Here is an 18,764-nt window from a genome sequence, read left to right on the forward strand (position 1 = left end):
GATAATCCCGACAAGAGGCTTCTGACGTGGGCTGTGTCCCAGTCTCCCTCCGGCCCCAATCTCAAGTCTCCTGCATACCCGCCACCGAACTGACATTTTTCACGGCAAGACGGTCCTCGTCTACCCTCATGGCCGGTCTACATGTGAATGAATCGATTCGACCTCGATAATACAGGAGCGAGTCTGGAACTGGATCGAAACATACTTGCGTCCTGCCACGCAGGGTTGAAGGGCGAGTGATGAGTTGGTCTTCAACGGCAGCAACAACTCTCCATCACCCGCTCTATCTTGGAGAGTCTCAAACATGTTTGTTCTCTTGTTAGCAGTAGCATTCCATGAGAAACAACAGCCGGTGGGTTCCTGGGCTCACCCGCCTATAACCTGACCTATGATTGCTGGTTGGCGAATCTCCTGATGCAGAAACATGCTGCGATGCCTGGGGTACCAAATCTCAATTCAATTCCACATCCCTGTCGGCATCTTGTCTTGCGTAGCATCGCGTTGCATTAACACGACAGAACTTTAAACCTATCTAGATATGGCCCATGCATGATGTACGGAAGGATTCAGAGGATGCCTCTTCCGAAAGTTAAAAATCGGGGTTCAACCGTTTGGACCGGACAAGGAGGCGTCGAGGTAAGCATCTGGAAGGTAAGACGATGGATGGACTTACCTAGTATTTATGTCGTAAACAACAAGTGGACGGGCCGGTTGTGGAGATAATCAGCTATTAGACCACCCTAAGAGGATTCTTCTGTAGTTATTAGTTCTTCTTCACTTTATCTTCTAGCCAGGACCTGGAGACCTCGTCTTTCTTCCATCGCTCCTGGGTCCAGATAGTGGACTACGAGAACAATCGGGTCCGATATTTATCTATTGTATCTTCTTGTCATCAGTCTGCATCCTCAGGCAGAGATCCACCCAAAGGGGAAGAATTGCTGAGTCATCCCAATATCTCCCCAGTCGTTCCAAAAATTCAGCTTCGAATCGAACCACGTTCCCTCTGGCCTTATCCCCATCAACAGCGGATCAAACAACATGAGCCCCACGCCGTCATCTCTATCTCCACCATACCAACTTCCCCATCCCAAATTCCGTCCCCTCTCTCAACAAGACGTTCACACCAGCTGGGAAAGACTGCGCCGCTCGTGCGATGCCTGTCAGATAGCTAAGGTCAAGTGCAGCCAGCATAAGCCCTCCTGTCATCGTTGCATACGGCATGGCCAGCCCTGTGTTTACAGCCCGCAACGCCGCACTGGACGCCCCCGCAAGAAAGCATCGCAGAAACACGACCCTCCCGAAGCCATCAATAACAATGACCCCGATGTCACAGCAGTGTCCACCGACCCTCGTGCTCAAGCAACGGGCGCCTCCTTCCCTGGGACCCCAGACCTGGTGATGGCCGATGTTGCGGATGACCCCCAGTTCCTGCCAATGGGCCCGCAGGGGAATGGCGTGGATGGAAGGGATGGGTTCATGCAGCCCTCGCTGGAGGCCCTCTTAGAGGCCTCCCTCCCCAATAGTGGCGGCGGCAATAAGCCCTCTGGATCGCCTGGCATCATCGCTCGTCCGCTCCCCACCCACGACCAGAACAATAACCCCTACAATCCTCCCGCCAATGACGACATCCATAATCTGATCTCCAACACATCGCCCCACGCCTTGGGGGACTGGTCGCTCTTCATTCACGACTTTGATCTGCCCGTCGTGATGCCGTCCTCGTCCCAGGTGCTCGATCTCGATCAAATACCCGCCCTGGATATGGGCACCTCCAGTTCCAGCAGCGAATGTGGCGACTGCGGTGCCAGATGCTACACCATACTCCTGCGGCAGCTGCTGTTCCTTCGCCAATCTATCCCTGAGTCAAATCGGCCCTCGATCGACGTGATCCTCCAGGTAGAGCGACAGGTGCGGACTTTGCTCGATCGCATTGTCGGATGCGTCTCCTGTCTCAGCAACCGCTCCTCGGTGCTCCTGCTATCAGTCATCACTGAGCGCGTTGTGCAGATGCTTGACTGGATCATCGAAGAGAAGACCTTGCTGGACACGGAGAACGCCCGTTCCACCCGACGCGCCCTCGGCACCCATGCCCTCGCCGCCGGCAGTGGGGTGGAGCGGAAACACGTGTGCCGCATTCCCTTACGTGTGGGGGAGCTGCTGATGGACGAGGACAGCAAGCAATACTTCCTCAAGCACCTCATCCTTATGCGCATGAAGGACCTGGCGGCCAAGATGCAGGATACCCGACGGACCACGGCCACCCGCCCCAATGACTGCATTTACCGCTCAGCCGATCTAGTCATGGTTGAGTCACTGAACCGCCTGGATTATCTGCGGGGCCAGGTCCGCTTATGGGAGTGAAGGGGGCCTAGCAAGCTTGGACCGGGTGCGTTCCACATGCATTCTGTATTGTTATGCACGACTGGATACCCACTGCCTAGTGTTTCATTATCGCGATGATGAATCAAGTTAGTCGATCCCTACAAGCTCTCCTTCTCAAATTTTTTGGTTTCATGGACTGTTCCCTGCTCGATGCTCTGCTTTCAGAACCCGAAGAAGTTCCCTTTCGTCGGTTACTAATGTACTTTGGGACGGCAACGTGTGGGAACTGCTCTACTGGTCAAAGCTACCTTGGGAGTCCGACTGGTAAATTGTTTTCATTGTCCTCTTCCCTAGCTGCTCCTGGTGGTATTTCCAGCAGAATGCAATGCCATTGATGTTTTCTCTTATTCCTCGTCTCTGTTCAAAACCATATTTCGGTGCCTTACTTTCCCGCTCGGCCTATCAGGTTCGCAATGCCGTCTGGTGTCGTCTTCCATTGCTGGTGCGTGTCCAGGGAATTCTCCAGTTCCTCGTTCCATGTATCCTGGACCAGGGATGCGTGATGCGGACTGCGGGGCGTAATGGTGGCGGTGAACGGTTTCAGACATACAATGAAGCCTGGTCGCATGTCATTCTTATCGATCGGGATGGGGCTCCCATCTGCATCGGTCGCCTGGGTGGTGTTGAAGGCCCAAAGCTAGTGCGAGACCACCAGGAACAGGCTCCGTTCGGCAAGATGTTGCCCTGGACAGATCCCTCGGCCCGCTCCGAACGTGAAGAGAAGCTGGTCATTGCCATTGTAGCCAGCATTGGGTTTTCCGTCCCATCGTTCGGGGAGGAACTCCTGCGGTTTGGGGAAGAGGGCCGGATCGTTGTGAATGGCGTACGAGTTCATGATGAGGCCGGTATCCTTGGCGATCTCGTACGGGCCCCACTGAACAGGTGCGCTGGTGGCGCGGGGCAGGGATAGCGGTACCGCCGTGATCCATCGCTGGCTCCTGGAGGATGGTCAATGGCATGACCTTCTCCGAAATGCTGTCCTTACTCTTGGATGACCTGTCGCACATAAGGCAGCCTGTCTGCGTCACTGTCTGTCGGGAGTCGATCGCGACCCACCACCCGGTCAATTTCTGCAGCGTGTCAGCATCTTATCCGGAAGTAGTGTGGTGACCTTTTCCCCACCTTCCTGGGCCTTCCTTTGGGCATCCTGGTTGAGGGCCATGGCTGCCACCCAGTTGATCAGGCTAGATGCCGTCGTGTCGGTAGTTCCGGTTAGGAGATGGTGACCAATCTCCGCACCTTCAATTTCCGTGACCCCGGGCCAACCCTGCTTCAGTTTCTCCTGGATGGCATGGTTGAACGACGGCAGCGCTTCGCCATGACTGGTGCGTTGCAAGACATCAGTGTAATTCCGCCAGATGAGGTCCCGATGCTTGGCCGCGATGTCGCGGGCTTTCTTGCAGACGGGAAAGACCCACTCGGGGAGGGCCCACAGGAACGCCCATGAGTCCAAAAAGGCGCCGGTCACGCCCGTCTCTGACAGGTCGTACAGATCCTGGATGGTTTCCTTGATGCGTGGGTCGGTCGGGCTGGGGATGCGGCAGCCGTTGACCATGGTCATGGCCACGCTATTGCTGTAGCGCTCGATATGCTCACGCCATCTGTTGGGGGTCTGTAGCAGGTCAAAGAGTAGCTGGCGGGTCTCAAGCTCCTGGTACGGCATGTACTGCTTGGCAGCACTGCCGTTCAGGACTGTCTGCCACATCTTGCGGGCATGGCGCCACTTCTCGCCGTTCATCAAGCCCGGGAAGTAGCCGTCGCGCATCAGCAGCTGGAACCGTGAGGGTGGTCGCGACTGGGAACTTGCCCCCTGCTTGATGAAAATGTCACGCACCTCCTGCAGCCCGCTCACAACCACATGCGCCGTGTCTCCTAGCATGATGCTATACACGGGACCGTACTTCTTTGCCCACTTAGTGTACTGGTACTGCGGGAAGAACAAATCCAGCTGCAATGGTCAGTCGACTGGCTGACGGACCGACTCACTCCCCGGTTCAACCCACGTGTGTCGGTGCTGGATCATACCTGTTTCATGTTTCCCCAAATGGCCTCCGTAGGCGGCCCGGCGGGGAGGCTTTTGGGACGGGAGCCAACCTTGCGAATTTGCTTGGTGAGGTACAGTACGAGGGCCAGGCTGGCCGTCGCTAGGAATAGGAGGCCGGGTGAGAGCCCGAAAATGAGCAATGGCATGGTCGACGATGTCCTATTGAACTTGAGAGCTGTAGAATTGGCAGGAAATGAATGTTTGGTTCGGACATGTCAGCTTGTAGAATCTCATTTATAGAATTTATATACAACAATTTCCCATCCGGGCTCAGAGATTGCCATGATCTGGTCAAATCTTGCCGACTCCCACCATTGTGCCACGAAAGTGTAGATCGACATGTGTATAAAAACGGCCCGAGATATGACCGACTCTCCTGACACCCGACGGGGGGTTCTTAGTCAGATCAACCCGACGATGGATTCTTTCCCAGCAGTCGAATGGTCATTTAACGTACATTGCAAGGAGAAGGCGAAAAGAGGAGGGAAAAGTTGTCGATCGGACTATTATATAGACACCCATTCCAACCATAGCATAAGGAATCTAAGCCGTTTGACCAAAAAAGCGACAAATTTAGTGCTTTAGCTTCGTTCTCACGCTGGGTTTAACTTATCACATATCATATCCTATACATAACTTATTCCGAAAACAACTTCCCCAACAGTGCCAGCACCCTCGACAGCGTCCCACTGACGGGCCCGTCAGCCTCCCGCCCGTACAGTGCCGCCGTCTGCGGCACTGACGACGCAGCCACTGGGTCGAGGTCAAAGAGCCCATTGATCGCTGCAGTGGCAATAGCATTTGCATTCGCATTCCCGTTCCCTGCACGCGTCGGGGTGCTGGTGTCCTGACCTTCGCGCAGATACACAGTGCGCAGCAGGGCGCTGAGATTGGTCAACACAGTGTAGACGATCCGGCGGGCGAGCAGGCCCTCCTCCTCGTCATCCAGGGTTAGTTGTCCCAGCGCCATGAGGGTTTTTGTGCAGGTCCAGGAGGCCGTGGTCGGGGAGCAGCCGGCATTGGAACGGGAGCTGGGCGGTGTGGCGGCCGCTAGGGGCTGGGGCGTGTCTTGGTCCGTGAGGTTGTAGGCGACGCAGGCGGATTGGCAGAGGGATAAGGTGAATTCCGAAAGTAGGACGATAGAACTCACCAGCGTGGGGTGCGGGTGTTTGCAGGATTCGATAGATTGGCTGGCATCGTGGAGGGGCTGGGTCAAGGACGGGATGAGGCTGAAGAGGAATGTGGGTTGGGACTTTTGTGGGAGGAGGGACAGGAGGGATTGGATGTGGTGGGGACAGGGACAGGGCATGTTATGATGTTATGCCACTTGTAGCTTCATTTATCCCAGTGGGTTGAGATAGGGATGGGACTGAGATTAATCGACGATTAGAAATAATTCACGTCAATCGATGGACTGCGAGAGCGCGTTTATTATGATTGATTTATATTGTGGGAAGTAGACTGGCAATATTGCTTAAGGTGGGGAGAATCAGAAACCCGTAAGAGACAAGACAAGGACAGAGAATGTGATATGCATGAAGGATTCGGACCGTTGTCCCAGAGCGATCATTTTCAGCCTACTTTGGACCAATCCGAACCCAATACGAATACACATTCCTGGTTTCAAAACTGCGAAAAGGTGCTACCGATGACTAGCGATAAACCCACATGAGGCGGGTCCTAGTCATTGCTAAACATGGATAAGGAAAAATAAAATACGGCAAATACAACAGAATACATGTAGAAATACAAAGAGAAATATAAATGAAAAAATAAATTAATAAAAACAAAGAAGGTTTCTATTAGATAAATGCCGAGATGGCTACCGATACTTTTGGGGGTATATTATTTACATAGTCTAGGAAAAAACAGTGTTTTCTATTCAAATTAGTACTACTCGGTCAAAGCGACCCTTTGGGTGTTGGGCCGCCACCGCTCAGTGCCATTTTTAAGTTTCACATATTTAACTTCAATTATTCAACTTCCCCAATACTATTGACTGAGAGGGAAATGGTAGGACTCCAAAGGAGTAGGTCAAGGAGATACTCTTAAACAGTTCGGAGGTTGTGGGCCCTGAGCCCACAAGTTCCTGGTAGGAGAGAAGACGACATTCTCTTTACGCAACTGCGCTCCGTGGTCTGCATGTTGCAGGCTACGCCTGTATATTGCTCGGCTTCGCCCTCGCCACAATCGGCGCACATGATTGGTCCGCTTATTTGCAGTCACATGACGCATCGTAGTATGAGAACGCACACTCCCCATTACTTTCTCCCTCCCAGCGATTCCTCTTTGTGTATATCTAGTCATTAGATATCAAGGTATTTCGCCCCTTTACACTGCAAGAAGGTTGTTGATTGTCTATTTCCTCTTTGAACGAGGACCTAAGATAATAGTTATCCATACAACTGTCACGTGCCAATCCCCCGAGTTCCTCCACTACACTATCAAACAAAATAGGCTTTATATCCCTTCCTGAGTAGCAAAAGCATCATTCTGCACTAGCACCAGGCGCGGTGCTGGCAGATGTTGCTGTTGCTGTGACGGTCAGGCAATATGATTTTACTGGTACTATCTAACGAAAATTTCAAGCGTAGAGAGGAGGAAGAAAGTCGTAAACACTAAACAAACTGGATACAAACAACACAAACAGACCACGTGGTGCACCCATCATCTTAGGGACCTACCATATTCGGTATGGTCACGTGGCCTCACATGGTCACCCATCTAGATAGTCAGCTCGCCCGAGCCCCCTGAAATGAAGAGAATTGTGCCTCGCGAACATTAGTCACCCATCTAGGTAGTCAGCTCGCCTCCTTGAATTCAAGATAATTGTGCCTCGCGAACAATCTCTTCGAGGTTGTGGGCCCCGGGCCCACTACTTGTCCTTGCCGTGACAGTATTATGGTTTCAACTTGGATCGGTTAAAGTTGCTCAAGCGAGCACTAGATCCGCAAACTGTTTTAGACTTTCCTCAGGGACTTGCTCATGGTTAAAGGTACTATGAAATCACTGGAAATCCACGTCAAAGAGAAGGGAAGGAGAAGAGAAGGAAAGCACTTAAAATTACTTTTGTAAATAAGAAAACAACACAATATATAATAAGTAATGCACACAGACAAGACAAAGAATAGTACAACATAATTCAGAACGAAGAGTGGAGTAACTAAAGGGGCTAAAACAGCCTGCAATTAAACAAGTCTCAGGAACCCAATTGTGGTTCTCCATAAGTTTATATACTTGAGAAGTTTATATACTACTATGGTAATGTTATATCAAATCTTATAAACACTTAGAAGTACACCCTTGAATGCTGATTTAGTTCTTGGATTGACCTTGCCTTACTGACCAGTACAAATTACGCCCTCAAGTGCTTAGGGAAGCCAGGCCGAGAGGACCAACCGTTGTCTGTCCTTGTGATACCTACTGAGTAAAGACATCGCTGGATTCATCATGAAACTGTGTTAGGTCTAACCCATGACAAGACCGGTTTTGAAGAACAGTTCTCATATTCAGCTGCGCATTCCAGGGGTCCAACGAAGTGAGTTCGTTCCTTCTATACCAATGTCAGTTTTCCCTTAATGACTGCAAGCTCCAAAACCCTTAATGACATCTCCAAGACACTACTCTACCTGCTGGATAGAAGCTATGGGTATAGCGAAGGGAAATACAATCCTCTCCAGTCCGCATTGATTGCAGAAGAGAAGGTAGATAGCCATCATGTAATCGCAGCCGATAACAGCCCATAATATGGTGAGTTAACTCTGTACCCTGCAATCCACCGTAACCGGGAGTTTAACGTTCTCTCCTAGCATATATATTATTAATTAGCAAGCAGTAAGTTACTTGATTAAAAAATTACTTAATTAGGAAACAGAAATCTCGGTGTCCCGTTCCGAACTTCCGAAACTATATGGCATGGATTTTAATCCCGAAATTAATTTAGAAAGAAAACTCTAGGATGTATTTATTGAAACGGTACGACAGGTTCAAGTTTGAGAAGGAAGGAAAAGCATTTGAACTGGTCGAGACGGGAGGCAAGAAATCTTAGGTCCTGCTCGCTGGTGTCAATTCAAAGATCTCATGATGGGATGTTAAGAAGTTATTGTAGTGGATTAAATATAGAAACTGCCTAATGAAAAATCTAATACCATTAATTACCAGTATTAACACTCTGAAATATGGTCACTCATATAATCAGACCTCTGCCATGCACACGTCAAGCGCGCCGGTACTTTCCATGATGTCAGTGTAAAATCATCAATACAAGTGAAGAACGTAATCCCTTTGCCAGCATAGCCGAAGACCATGCCAACTACCCAGCCCTTATTCGTGCGGTTCAGCGCTCCAGAATCTCCTTGCCGTAAGCGAGGCGACTGTTACGGCCTGTTGCAGTGTGTTCGATCGTGGTTACCTTGAGTTAAAGGTATAAAAGCAGCTTAAACCCTGCTTGGAATATGGAAGAACTATTATTTTTTAATATTCTTCAAGGATACACTGTCCTAAATAGGAAAGTATAAGCTATTCTTTATTATTATTATATGCCTACCATATCTCTCACTCGTTTAATATAACTTTTCCCCATATACCATTATCCCTTTATTATATTATTAAGGAATAGTGTTCACAACCAATTTCCTCTAAGCTAATTCTAAATAGGAATAGCCCTCTTATATTAATGATCTTTGTTGATGATATAATAATATTATATCATTGAAAACTTTATGAAAGGTGCAAATCAGTCCACCGTAAACTAAGCTATACGACTGTCAGAGGGCTCGAATAATCGTTTTCAATACGAGTATAAAAGACAGACACTTAACTACAGAACAAACACAGTGGAATACATCAACATGTTCTCAACTCTAGCTTTATGCTCCCTAAGCATTCTCTCCACCTTTACCACCACAGCAGCTCTCCAGTTTCCCCCGGTAGACCTGGGCTACGCAACACACGTCCCAACATATATTAACACCACTGAATCGGGTACTCGAATCGGTCTGTACAACAACATCCGCTTTGCCCAACAACCTACTAGTTCCCTGCGGTTCCGAAAACCACATACCCCCCCGCCGTCCCAACACGGTATCCAAGATGGCAGGGATAGGCTGTTCTCTAGCGACTGTGTCAGTGCGGCGCCGCCGCAGGTTCTATTCCCAACAATAAATGGCTCCGCATGGGGACAGGAAGATTGCCTCTTCTTAAACGTGTGGGTGCCGGAGGGCGTTCGGCCAGGGGATAATGTACCGGTGATTCACTGGTTGCATGGAAGTGCGTATGCGTTTGGAAGTAAAGATCTGTTTAATGCGATGGGGTTGATGGATTTAATTAAGAGGAGGGAGGATCGGTTTATTTTTGTGGCGAGCAATTACTCCCCGTATGTTAGTTTGGTTCCGTAGGGTCGTTGGTTTTCTATTGGTTTTCTAATATTCTGGGACAGCCCAATCTATGCCCGCCCTCCAAAGAGGTTAGTTAGGGAGCCAGGGCGCTAGTGATACCCTTAGCGATACTTCTAGCACACATGATGATAGATGCAGTTCCTTGCACAGCCTGTTCTCGGAACTAGACACGGGTTGTGCGAGTATCTTTTTGGACCCAACAGAAGTTCAGTGTGATGGAATTATTCCAGAACAAACTTGCCTGGATAGCACTGCTGATTGCTTTGGCCATTGTGAAATACCTCAAAGAGACCAAGTTGCTTCTGACATTCAATTTCACAATGGTGATTCTTTAGACGGACAGGATTCCTATCACTCTATTGTTGATAATTATGGGATTGCTCCTATTCCTGCCCTACCTTCCGTGGAGGGTTTGCAGGCTGCGCCAAATCCAGTTCCTGACGTTGAATTTCCATTTCCACTGCCAAATCTAACTCCTGCTCATGACGCCGATGAGCTATACTGCGCTGAATGCCGTCCTACATGCGCTGGTCATCTGGATATATGTACCAGCAGTTCCAGGCAGGAAATGAATTTTCCCTTAGATGGTAAGGCTTGTTATATCCTCTCTTAAGCCCCGCCTTGTACTATCTTTATCTGTCGTCTGTTCCTAATGGTCTTCATCGATGTACAGAAAGAGATACGGATATGCGGGATAGTGTTGAACTGGTCCCAAATTCTATTAAATACTCTACTATCGCCGCGATTCCGGAATCGGGACGAAATGGCCTTCAACCGGATGAGTGGAACTTGCCGTCTGACACAGGCTTACTGCTGGACCAGGAGCCCAGCTGCACTTCTGGTTTCATAAATATTGCCGACATGGAAGGCCAATAGTTAGACGATTCAACAAACCGCTTTTATTTTAATTCTACTATTCAAGACCAGGACATTGTCTCTGAATCTAGCGGTAACGCATGATGGGATCTGCACCTTAGAGCTAATTCTGCAACTGCTTCTCTTCAACATGACACTCAGGTTGACATGCATGATGAAGCTCCAAGTATTATAACTGTAACTAACAGTCTTCACAGAGATCCCGATGTTCAGGATCTAAATGGACAGACTGAGGAGACAGCCCACAGTGGCGTGAATAGAGAGCCCTGTCTTTCGTATCAGGATGGTAGGGATGGTTCGAATTCACCTACAGAGGACCACACGACCAATACCTGGGAGCACAATGTCTGTGAGGTACGGAACCCAGAACATCCTCGCCTGCGGCCTCTGCAGAAGTATGTTGAGTTTTCACATGTTGAGATACGCAATCCCGCAAGAGAAATAGGGTGTATAGTTGACGCTATCGAGGAAATGTCCAGCGGGAAAGCTAAATGCAATAACAACGCGGTGTTAGCCGGTGGGCCGTGGTGCTTGGAGGGCACAACTTTGTCTGCCGATATCCGGGAGGTCGAGCGAACACCTGTCTTTGTGGGATATTCTACCTTTCGAGTACTGGATGGCCAACTTTTCCAATCTATTACGCTGGCCCAGGGCCACGTTAGACTCCCGTCTGCAAGGAAGCCCAGCAACCCACCCCGCAAAGCAAAAAAACGACAAGGCGGCGATACGAAAAGGGCAAGAAAGGCCTGTCAGGCGCTACCTGCTGCCACCAACCATGGTAGCCTTTCACATGAGCAGAAACAGGGGCTTGTGCGCCTGAGAGAAGAAGGACTTACGTGGAACGAAATTGCCAGCAGGTTTCCTGGTAGGAAAAAGGGTACACTCCAGGCTGCTTATTATAGTTGGGTAAAGAGCACCCACGGTCTAAGCACTCAACTTCTTCACCACAACGGGCGCCGTCCGGCAGCTTCAGATAAGCAATCATGCAGGGCGACTGAACAGACCACTCTCTCCGTCCGTTCCTGGAATCCACCGAAGAGAGTAGTCAAAAACCCGCGATACTCTTTTCGACCGAGATGTATTCCATGACATCAGTGAAGGATAGTTTAGTGGATGATTAGTCTCAACTTGATTAGTTTTTCCATTGAATATGGTAAGAAATAATATAGTAGCTCTATATAGATGCCAAAGGGGAAATTACCCCCACCCACATTAATATAATAGTGCAAGAGGCAAGTAATTTATTATGTTTTGCAGCTTATCCATATATGTTCCCTTTTAATTACGATTAATGGTTTGTCCGTGCGCACGAACTCAGACCTCTGGTACATATAATTATCAAAGTGAGAATCAAATGTCTTTCATGCTTATTAAATATGTTCTGTTTAATAGTCAATCGGCTTCCCTGTTAATCCAATAGAAAACGTAATTGACTCTTATATGTTAAATGCAAATATGGGTAATTTTGAATATATGGAGGGTTACCAGGAAGATACCTGAAGTCTCCTCAAACATATTCGCAACATATGCTCATATGCGAATGGGTTTATTAATAGAATACAGACATACTAGCTCGCAATACAGCCCCAACCCATCCAGAACTAGCGATGGAGTGGTCTAGGTGTCTAGCCTTAATAGTAGATTATATACGTCTAATCAATCCAAAGGCAGACAAGCTATAATAACCAACCCAAAGTTTGGGGGGTCAATATTTTCACTCGCTTTATTCTAACCATATTTGCAGCCTGTAGCTGTATGCTCAATTCCATTTAATTCAAAGTTCCATTGACCCGTTGCAGCCTGACCTTGCCCCTGTGACAGTATGACCATCTTAGATGCAGTGCCGTTTTTATTCGAAAAGTATATTATAGGCGAATCTAGTTTGGGGAATTAGGATAACTAACAAACATTAAAGGGCTCTAACCGCCTTATCGCCAAGCTGACGTCTGGCTTCCTTGCCAGCCTCATCCAGTTCATGTTCCTCTTTGCCAGCCAGGGCCTTGTGACTATGCGATTAGATCCTATTCACCAAGAAGGCTGTTCTTGAACTCACTGCGTCATTCTGCCAGCGCTGGAGCATGATGCTTAAAGTGTGAGGATTATCTAGGGCTTCTGGCGTCGAATCGAGGTAGATTGCAAACAAATTCCACTCTTGCGAATCGCCAGGCCCATCACTCTCGTACGGTGCGAGATACGTAAGGAGATTCTTGTACTTGATCAATAACATGCCTTCCGGTCTCGCCAGATTACGGTATTCTGCGGACCCTGCCTTACATAGCAAAGCTTCAAAGTCCGCACTCAGACGATCCGATTTATCGTAGACAGCATTGCGCTTATCCATCCATTTTCCATGAGTCACTTTCCATTCCAGAACGAGTCGTTCGACTCCTCCGGGTACAAGGTAGTTGCCTCTTAGAACACGATCCGCCTTAAGGCTCCGAAACTTCCAGGTGCTGCGGGTCAATGGCTGAATTCGATCTAGGAAGTCTGCTTCGGAAAAATTCGCAATTTTCTCGAAACAGTGTATATGGTAATAGTCTGAAGACATCGTTATGTATCATATTCCCCATCAAGGAGCGCTAATAGGCTGGCTATTTAGGACTCACCTGCTGTTGACCTGTACCAGCTGCCGTAACTTATTGCAGGGTTTAATAAAAGACGTAATTCGCCGGGCCATATGTTATTACCACAGATAGGAAGTTTACATTTGGCAGTTCTTCCAGAGTCAGGTGCCATCTCAATAAAGAATAAAGGTTGAGTTTGTGGCGTATGGGATAGGGGATCGCCAGATTCTAGGCCGAGCCCAAGATGCCGACGGAGTCGCCTTCTCTTAATTTTCAAGATATCATCATGTCGATCAGTTATATCGCCACGAGATATTCCAGTAGCCATAGTATCGCACATGGTAGACCGAATAAAGTGTAAGAGTGAAAAATTGTGAGACAGAATACTTTTATATATATTATTTCCGGGGGAAAGATCGCGAGAGTTTGTTAATACAGTAAAGAGTCACTTTGCTCAGCAAGACGACAATGCAGGGCAAATAGTCAGGAAATACTGTTTAAGGGAGTGCAACGTGAAAAAGTAGAAATATCTATTTGCTAGGCAAGGAGAGTTTATATACAGCACTTATACTCTCTCGCCTCACGGTGTTGCTCCGTAATCGAATCTAACTGTCAAATAATATGGCTGTGGGTGGACCAGAATCATGTGACTGGATAGGGGTAAAACCCCGCGGAGCACACAACAAAAACAACAGAATAATTACTATAATCAAGATGAGCCCAACCCAGCTCAATTTATTCAAATAAGACCTTTTTACCAATCGTACTCTATTTCCTCTTCGGGACTAGCCGTATATCTAACACTAACTAATAGCCCGAAGGAGCTTAGCTTATCTCCCGTAGTAGCCTTTCTAACGTAATCGAACACCGAGCGTCCGATTTTTTTCCCGCAGCATCACCAACAATTGCAAATTACTCTACACTATCCACATTATGTACATATCAAATGGAGGATAATTCTTATGGTAGGAGAATTCTCCCGGCTCTTAATGCGATTCAAAAAGGTAATTTTTATCTACCCCAAAGGCAGCAGCAGCATTTGATGTCAATGAACGAACCCTCCGAAGACTTCTTAAGGTGTCCCTGCACACGCAGATACAGGAGCAAACTGCAAAAAAACTATCAGAAACTGAAGAACCTACCCTATCAGCATGGATTCTTGATATGTACCAACGTGGCTTGTGTCCAGCGCCAAAGATTGTTGAATATTTAGCAGGATTACTATTCTCTGCACGGCTATCCTCCTCCGAGCCATCTCTAGCCCCCCTTGGTCAGAAATGGGTAAACCGGTTTGTTAAGCGTCATCCAGAGCTTTGCTCTAAATATAATGGGAAGTATAACTATCAACGCGCAAGATGTGAAGATCCAGAGCTTATTCGGGACTGGTTTAGGCTCTTTACTGAGACCCGACAGAAACACCAAGCTCACTGGTGTTCCTCAATTCCACATGATTTTCAGATTAGTCTAAGTGAGAATGGATGGACAACAAATGAGCTTGGTTTTAAATGCTTCAGAGGTTTTTGAAAAGCATACAGTTTTAAAAACCAAGGGACAATACCATTTGTTAATTTTTGATGGCCATTCTAGCCATGTAACTGCAGAATTTGATAAATTCTGTACAGGGAGAAAGATTATTTCTCTTTACATGCCTCCAAATTCTTCACATCTTTTACAACCACTGGATGTGAGCTGCTTTGCTCCATTAAAAAAGATATATGGCCAGAATATTGCAGAGATGATGCAGGGAGGGGTTCACTCAATCTGCAAGAATGATTTTTTATGTTTCTAATTTCTCTATCCCATAGATCATCAACGTGCACTATCACTCTCTAATATCCAGAGTGGATTTACAGCAACTGGGTTAATCCCTCTTAATCCACAGAGAGTACTTTTAAAGCTTTATAGTAAGCGGCAAACAAAAACACCAACACCTCCGTCTACAGCCCATAGTAATAAATCATTTAGCCCAAGGAAGACACCAGCAGATCTCTACCAACTGAAGCAGCAAAAGAAGCGAATTAAATGCCTCCAATCTAAGCAAAATAAGATATCCCCGTCGACAATCACGCAGGCAGTTGACAAGATGATTATGCAGAGATTAGCATGCATAGGGAAGTTCTAGTACAATATAAGGTACATTAGCTTCGGATATTCCAGCAAAAAAAAGAAAAAAGGAAAGAAAGCACCTCGAAAATGCAGAGCGCGAGTCTTCCAGCATAAAGATTGCTCAAAGAAGCTTCGCTTATCTCCAGTAGTAGCCTTTCCTAAATATGTCCTAGCTTTATGTTTCAAGAAACTTAAAAGTCACTCAGGATGAAGACCAGAAGCACAAGCTTAATCCAACTCGTCCATCAGGCCAACAATGTAACACCGTGGAAGATGAAGTCGAAATTTGAATTATGCAGCCCCTCCCAATCTGCAAGTTATAATCTCCGAAGTCACGAATGGGAACGCTCTGGAATTGGAATATCAGTGGGTTTTAGAGAAATGCTAGTACATACAGTACTAATATGCATGGCATAGTGTGGTTTTGACCTTTGCTTGAGACATACATTATTAGATCCACGTGTCAATCATGGTGTATACAGCAAAATTCACAGCTGTTCGCTTTAGTCCATGAGGTGAACTCATGATTTGTCCGTACAGCATGATTAAGGGGAATGGCGTATAGACTGTAAGCTTTTAATGTTAAAGTGTCTTTATTTTTCACCAGAGGTATTATTTACTGTAACTCAACTTCTGCTCTTCGTTCAACAACCATGGATTTCTGTTTTTAACTTTCTGGAACACTATATTTAGCTCAACTTCACGTCCCCTTATAGCAGTTTCAGTACCCTAGTAAAAGAAGACTACGTCTCTCTGTTTTTAAAATACTGTACTCCCTCTAAACTACGTATCCTCTTTTGTATCGCTCATCTGCTGTCTTCCAACTACCCTGGCTTGCTTCAATGATTTTATTATTCCTCTGGAGACTCTCACTGACTCACTTGTGGATTTTATACATTATTCTTGTAGGTTGCTCCCTCCAAAATGATCTATCTTACGATTAGCCTCCAGGTGGGTAACCCCCTTATCCCCTATTTCCATTCACTCACCATACGCCGTGAAGCAGATGTTGCCAGATAATACGAAAGTCCAACCAGAACATGTTATTGAGGATGTAAGTAGACCCCCTTAACGTCTCCTGCATTTAGTGCTCACTCAAGACCAGATAACCAACCGAGTTGGCAAAGAGTTACGGTTTCAACGATCACTGAAGTTTTTAGAAATTGTCGATGTACTGAGGCGAACCAAGAAAGGAGGATATATCAGGTCGTACACAGTACAGAAGGGTCAAGAGATCATGTCTTCCCTGCAACAGTGTTGTCCGCTCCAAGAGATCTATTATATCAAGATCGGTATCAAGGTGTGTCTGATGTCCGTGACCTGAGCCAGTAGCTGACAACACTTCTGGCAGGAATTGTATACGGATAATAACCGAGTGGACCCCATAACGTTGCAGAAGGAAGAGGCTGCAGATGTCAGTAGACCCCTAAAATGTCTAAAAGAAATGCTCACATCCTCCCAGTGCGCTATACGTCTGGGCGAAACGTTGGAGAAAGTCCGCACGCTGAAGAGGTCTCAGGTTGTCCAAGTGTTTGATGGCGCTGTAAAAGCAGGCTTTGTGCAATCATTTACAATGCCTCCAGTCCAAACAGTGGGCAAAAACGTCTTTTCACTGTCGTCAGGTGGCCATCTTGTCTAGTCCACTCCTTTTTCTCTCATCCGTGACCGGTCTAACCGTGTGATATTACTGTAGGAGATTATAGCCTACCCATGGATCCTGTACAAGGCATACCATCTCATTCTCCAACTGTTCACTTACCACTGAGCTATGCGAGTGGAATAGATACCCTTCACACGATTGCTGACACAGAGACAACAACAGTGTCTCCCTTCGAGATCCAAGTTGATACTTCCAATTACCCGAAACCGGTTACCAATGGTGCTAACTCTACACCCTCCGTTGCCCTTGGCTCCACAGGAAGGAGAAACCAAAGAAGTTCAAAAAGATGTCGGATTAAAAAATCAGACGACATGATAATACCGGCAGATAGCGTGATGCAGATGGGTGGCAGGTTTGAAGAAAAAAAAGAGGGCAGAATATTTAGAGATGACAAAGCTAATAACATGGTGGGGAGAAAGGGGGAACTCGATGGTGAAACACTTCGGAGGATTCTCTCAGCCGGATCTTACTTGATCAGCCAAGATTCTCCTGGGACGTTAAGACTGCTCTTGGATAGTTGGCTTACAAATGAGTCAAACGGCATACATGCTCTTGGTCCTTCTCCATGGAGGGGTGTTCAGGGAGCCGCAGATTATATGAAGACACTGGAGGACATCAAGTTCGCTCGGTCAGTTGGTGGACGTATCTCACGCCTGCTCTTTTTCCTGAACTATATGGAGCTTACGAAGCAAGAGCAAGAAGCCCACTTCCAAAAACACTTACCAGAGGTCAAGAGCATTGTAATTGGCCGGATTGCTGATGCGTACTATGGCAGTCCTGGCCAACGCACAACCTCGCAGCCGGACAATAAGGTCAAGCACGATAAGGTCAACGGTTATGTGCGTTGGGCCCGATGGTGGTGGAAACTTGCAGGGACGCTTGGTATTGGCGTTGTATTGGTTTGTGACCGCCAACTAATGTCGGCAATGTGGGCTTCTTTGATCCCCGATGATGTGATAGCCCTGATTAACCCCCTGTAGGACGTCTGGCAAGTTCACGAATTCCACGATTGATGCCTTTGTCACGTATGCCATCTATACGCGTCCAGGAACTGTTCGCTTACTGAAGTTATTGGAGCCAGCTGCCCGACAACTAATGTTTGGACACGTTTCGTCCGGTCTCATTGATGCCATTCGGAATGACGAATTTGGTCTTCTAGGACGGACTCAGCTCTCTAATACATATGCTGAAGATGGGAAAGCGTTAACCCGTAAGCAGGTGGATAGTAGCTGGCCGACAATCGATTCTGAGCAAGCGGCATTAGATAAAGTAACTGAAGTTTTGAAGTTGGTCCCCCACGATGAGGATAAATCTCTTCTGGATCTAAACAGTGATTGCACCACCTCCTTTGATAATCGTGGCTTTAACCTATCGTGATATAACCTTTCTGCTTACAGACGCATGTGTTTACGACTGCGCCAAGAAGTTTTCCTGTTCTTTGCTTTGTTTTCTAATTCCCTGTCTCTTGAGCTATTTGGCTCACCTATGAGCTTGTATTTGTTGTGAATTAGAGGAGATTGTCTTGCTGTACTGTAAAACTGAAGATTTATATACACATGATGAATATCGGATTATCCTACTAATCCGGTTCCATAGAGTAGTGATAGGGGTATCCCGCATATCGCCTTCAGGCGAGGGGTCGGGGTATGAATCAAAAAAAAAAAAAAAATCAGATTGTAGGGGCTGCAAGGTAGGTACATAGTTGTCATTGTTAATGACAAATTTAATAGGGCGAG

At 47.2% G+C, this 18,764-nt stretch overlaps 7 protein-coding genes across 7 annotated transcripts; 3 read left to right on the forward strand and 4 right to left on the reverse strand.

Moving 5' to 3' along the window:
* Positions 1-61: 61 nt before the first annotated feature.
* On the reverse strand, positions 62-306 carry ATNIH1004_003769 (uncharacterized protein; the record flags this gene model as incomplete). Its single annotated transcript, XM_033568442.1, has 2 exons — positions 62-137; positions 206-306. 2 exons carry the CDS (start codon positions 304-306, stop codon positions 62-64), a joined length of 177 nt encoding a protein of 58 aa, XP_033430437.1.
* A 732-nt stretch (positions 307-1,038) lies between these two features.
* ATNIH1004_003770 (Zn(II)2Cys6 transcription factor domain-containing protein) lies at positions 1,039-2,361 on the forward strand (the record flags this gene model as incomplete). Its single annotated transcript, XM_033568443.1, has 1 exon — positions 1,039-2,361. The coding sequence occupies one exon, from the start codon at positions 1,039-1,041 to the stop codon at positions 2,359-2,361; it is 1,323 nt and encodes a 440-aa protein (XP_033430438.1).
* Positions 2,362-3,019: 658 nt separating this feature from the next.
* ATNIH1004_003771 (cytochrome P450) lies at positions 3,020-4,572 on the reverse strand (the record flags this gene model as incomplete). Its single annotated transcript, XM_033568444.1, has 4 exons — positions 3,020-3,320; positions 3,368-3,452; positions 3,505-4,330; positions 4,408-4,572. The coding sequence occupies 4 exons, from the start codon at positions 4,570-4,572 to the stop codon at positions 3,020-3,022; spliced, it is 1,377 nt and encodes a 458-aa protein (XP_033430439.1).
* A 491-nt stretch (positions 4,573-5,063) lies between these two features.
* Positions 5,064-5,735, reverse strand: ATNIH1004_003772 (uncharacterized protein; the record flags this gene model as incomplete). The annotated part of the gene is made up of 1 exon (XM_033568445.1): positions 5,064-5,735. The coding sequence occupies one exon, from the start codon at positions 5,733-5,735 to the stop codon at positions 5,064-5,066; it is 672 nt and encodes a 223-aa protein (XP_033430440.1).
* Positions 5,736-9,276: 3,541 nt separating this feature from the next.
* ATNIH1004_003773 (uncharacterized protein) lies at positions 9,277-11,787 on the forward strand (the record flags this gene model as incomplete). The annotated part of the gene is made up of 2 exons (XM_033568446.1): positions 9,277-9,800; positions 10,896-11,787. The coding sequence occupies 2 exons, from the start codon at positions 9,277-9,279 to the stop codon at positions 11,785-11,787; spliced, it is 1,416 nt and encodes a 471-aa protein (XP_033430441.1).
* An 820-nt stretch (positions 11,788-12,607) lies between these two features.
* Positions 12,608-13,246, reverse strand: ATNIH1004_003774 (uncharacterized protein; the record flags this gene model as incomplete). The annotated part of the gene is made up of 2 exons (XM_033568447.1): positions 12,608-12,697; positions 12,752-13,246. 2 exons carry the CDS (start codon positions 13,244-13,246, stop codon positions 12,608-12,610), a joined length of 585 nt encoding a protein of 194 aa, XP_033430442.1.
* Positions 13,247-16,292: 3,046 nt separating this feature from the next.
* ATNIH1004_003775 (uncharacterized protein) lies at positions 16,293-18,405 on the forward strand (the record flags this gene model as incomplete). Its single annotated transcript, XM_033568448.1, has 7 exons — positions 16,293-16,319; positions 16,375-16,422; positions 16,474-16,668; positions 16,720-16,782; positions 16,831-16,959; positions 17,448-17,956; positions 18,009-18,405. The coding sequence occupies 7 exons, from the start codon at positions 16,293-16,295 to the stop codon at positions 18,403-18,405; spliced, it is 1,368 nt and encodes a 455-aa protein (XP_033430443.1).
* Between the last annotated feature and the right edge of the window lie 359 nt (positions 18,406-18,764).

This window comes from Aspergillus tanneri (genome assembly GCF_003426965.1).
Source record: "Aspergillus tanneri strain NIH1004 chromosome Unknown AapTan_1_pilon_pilon_pilon, whole genome shotgun sequence".
In the NCBI taxonomy this organism is placed as follows: Eukaryota; Fungi; Ascomycota; class Eurotiomycetes; order Eurotiales; family Aspergillaceae; genus Aspergillus; species Aspergillus tanneri.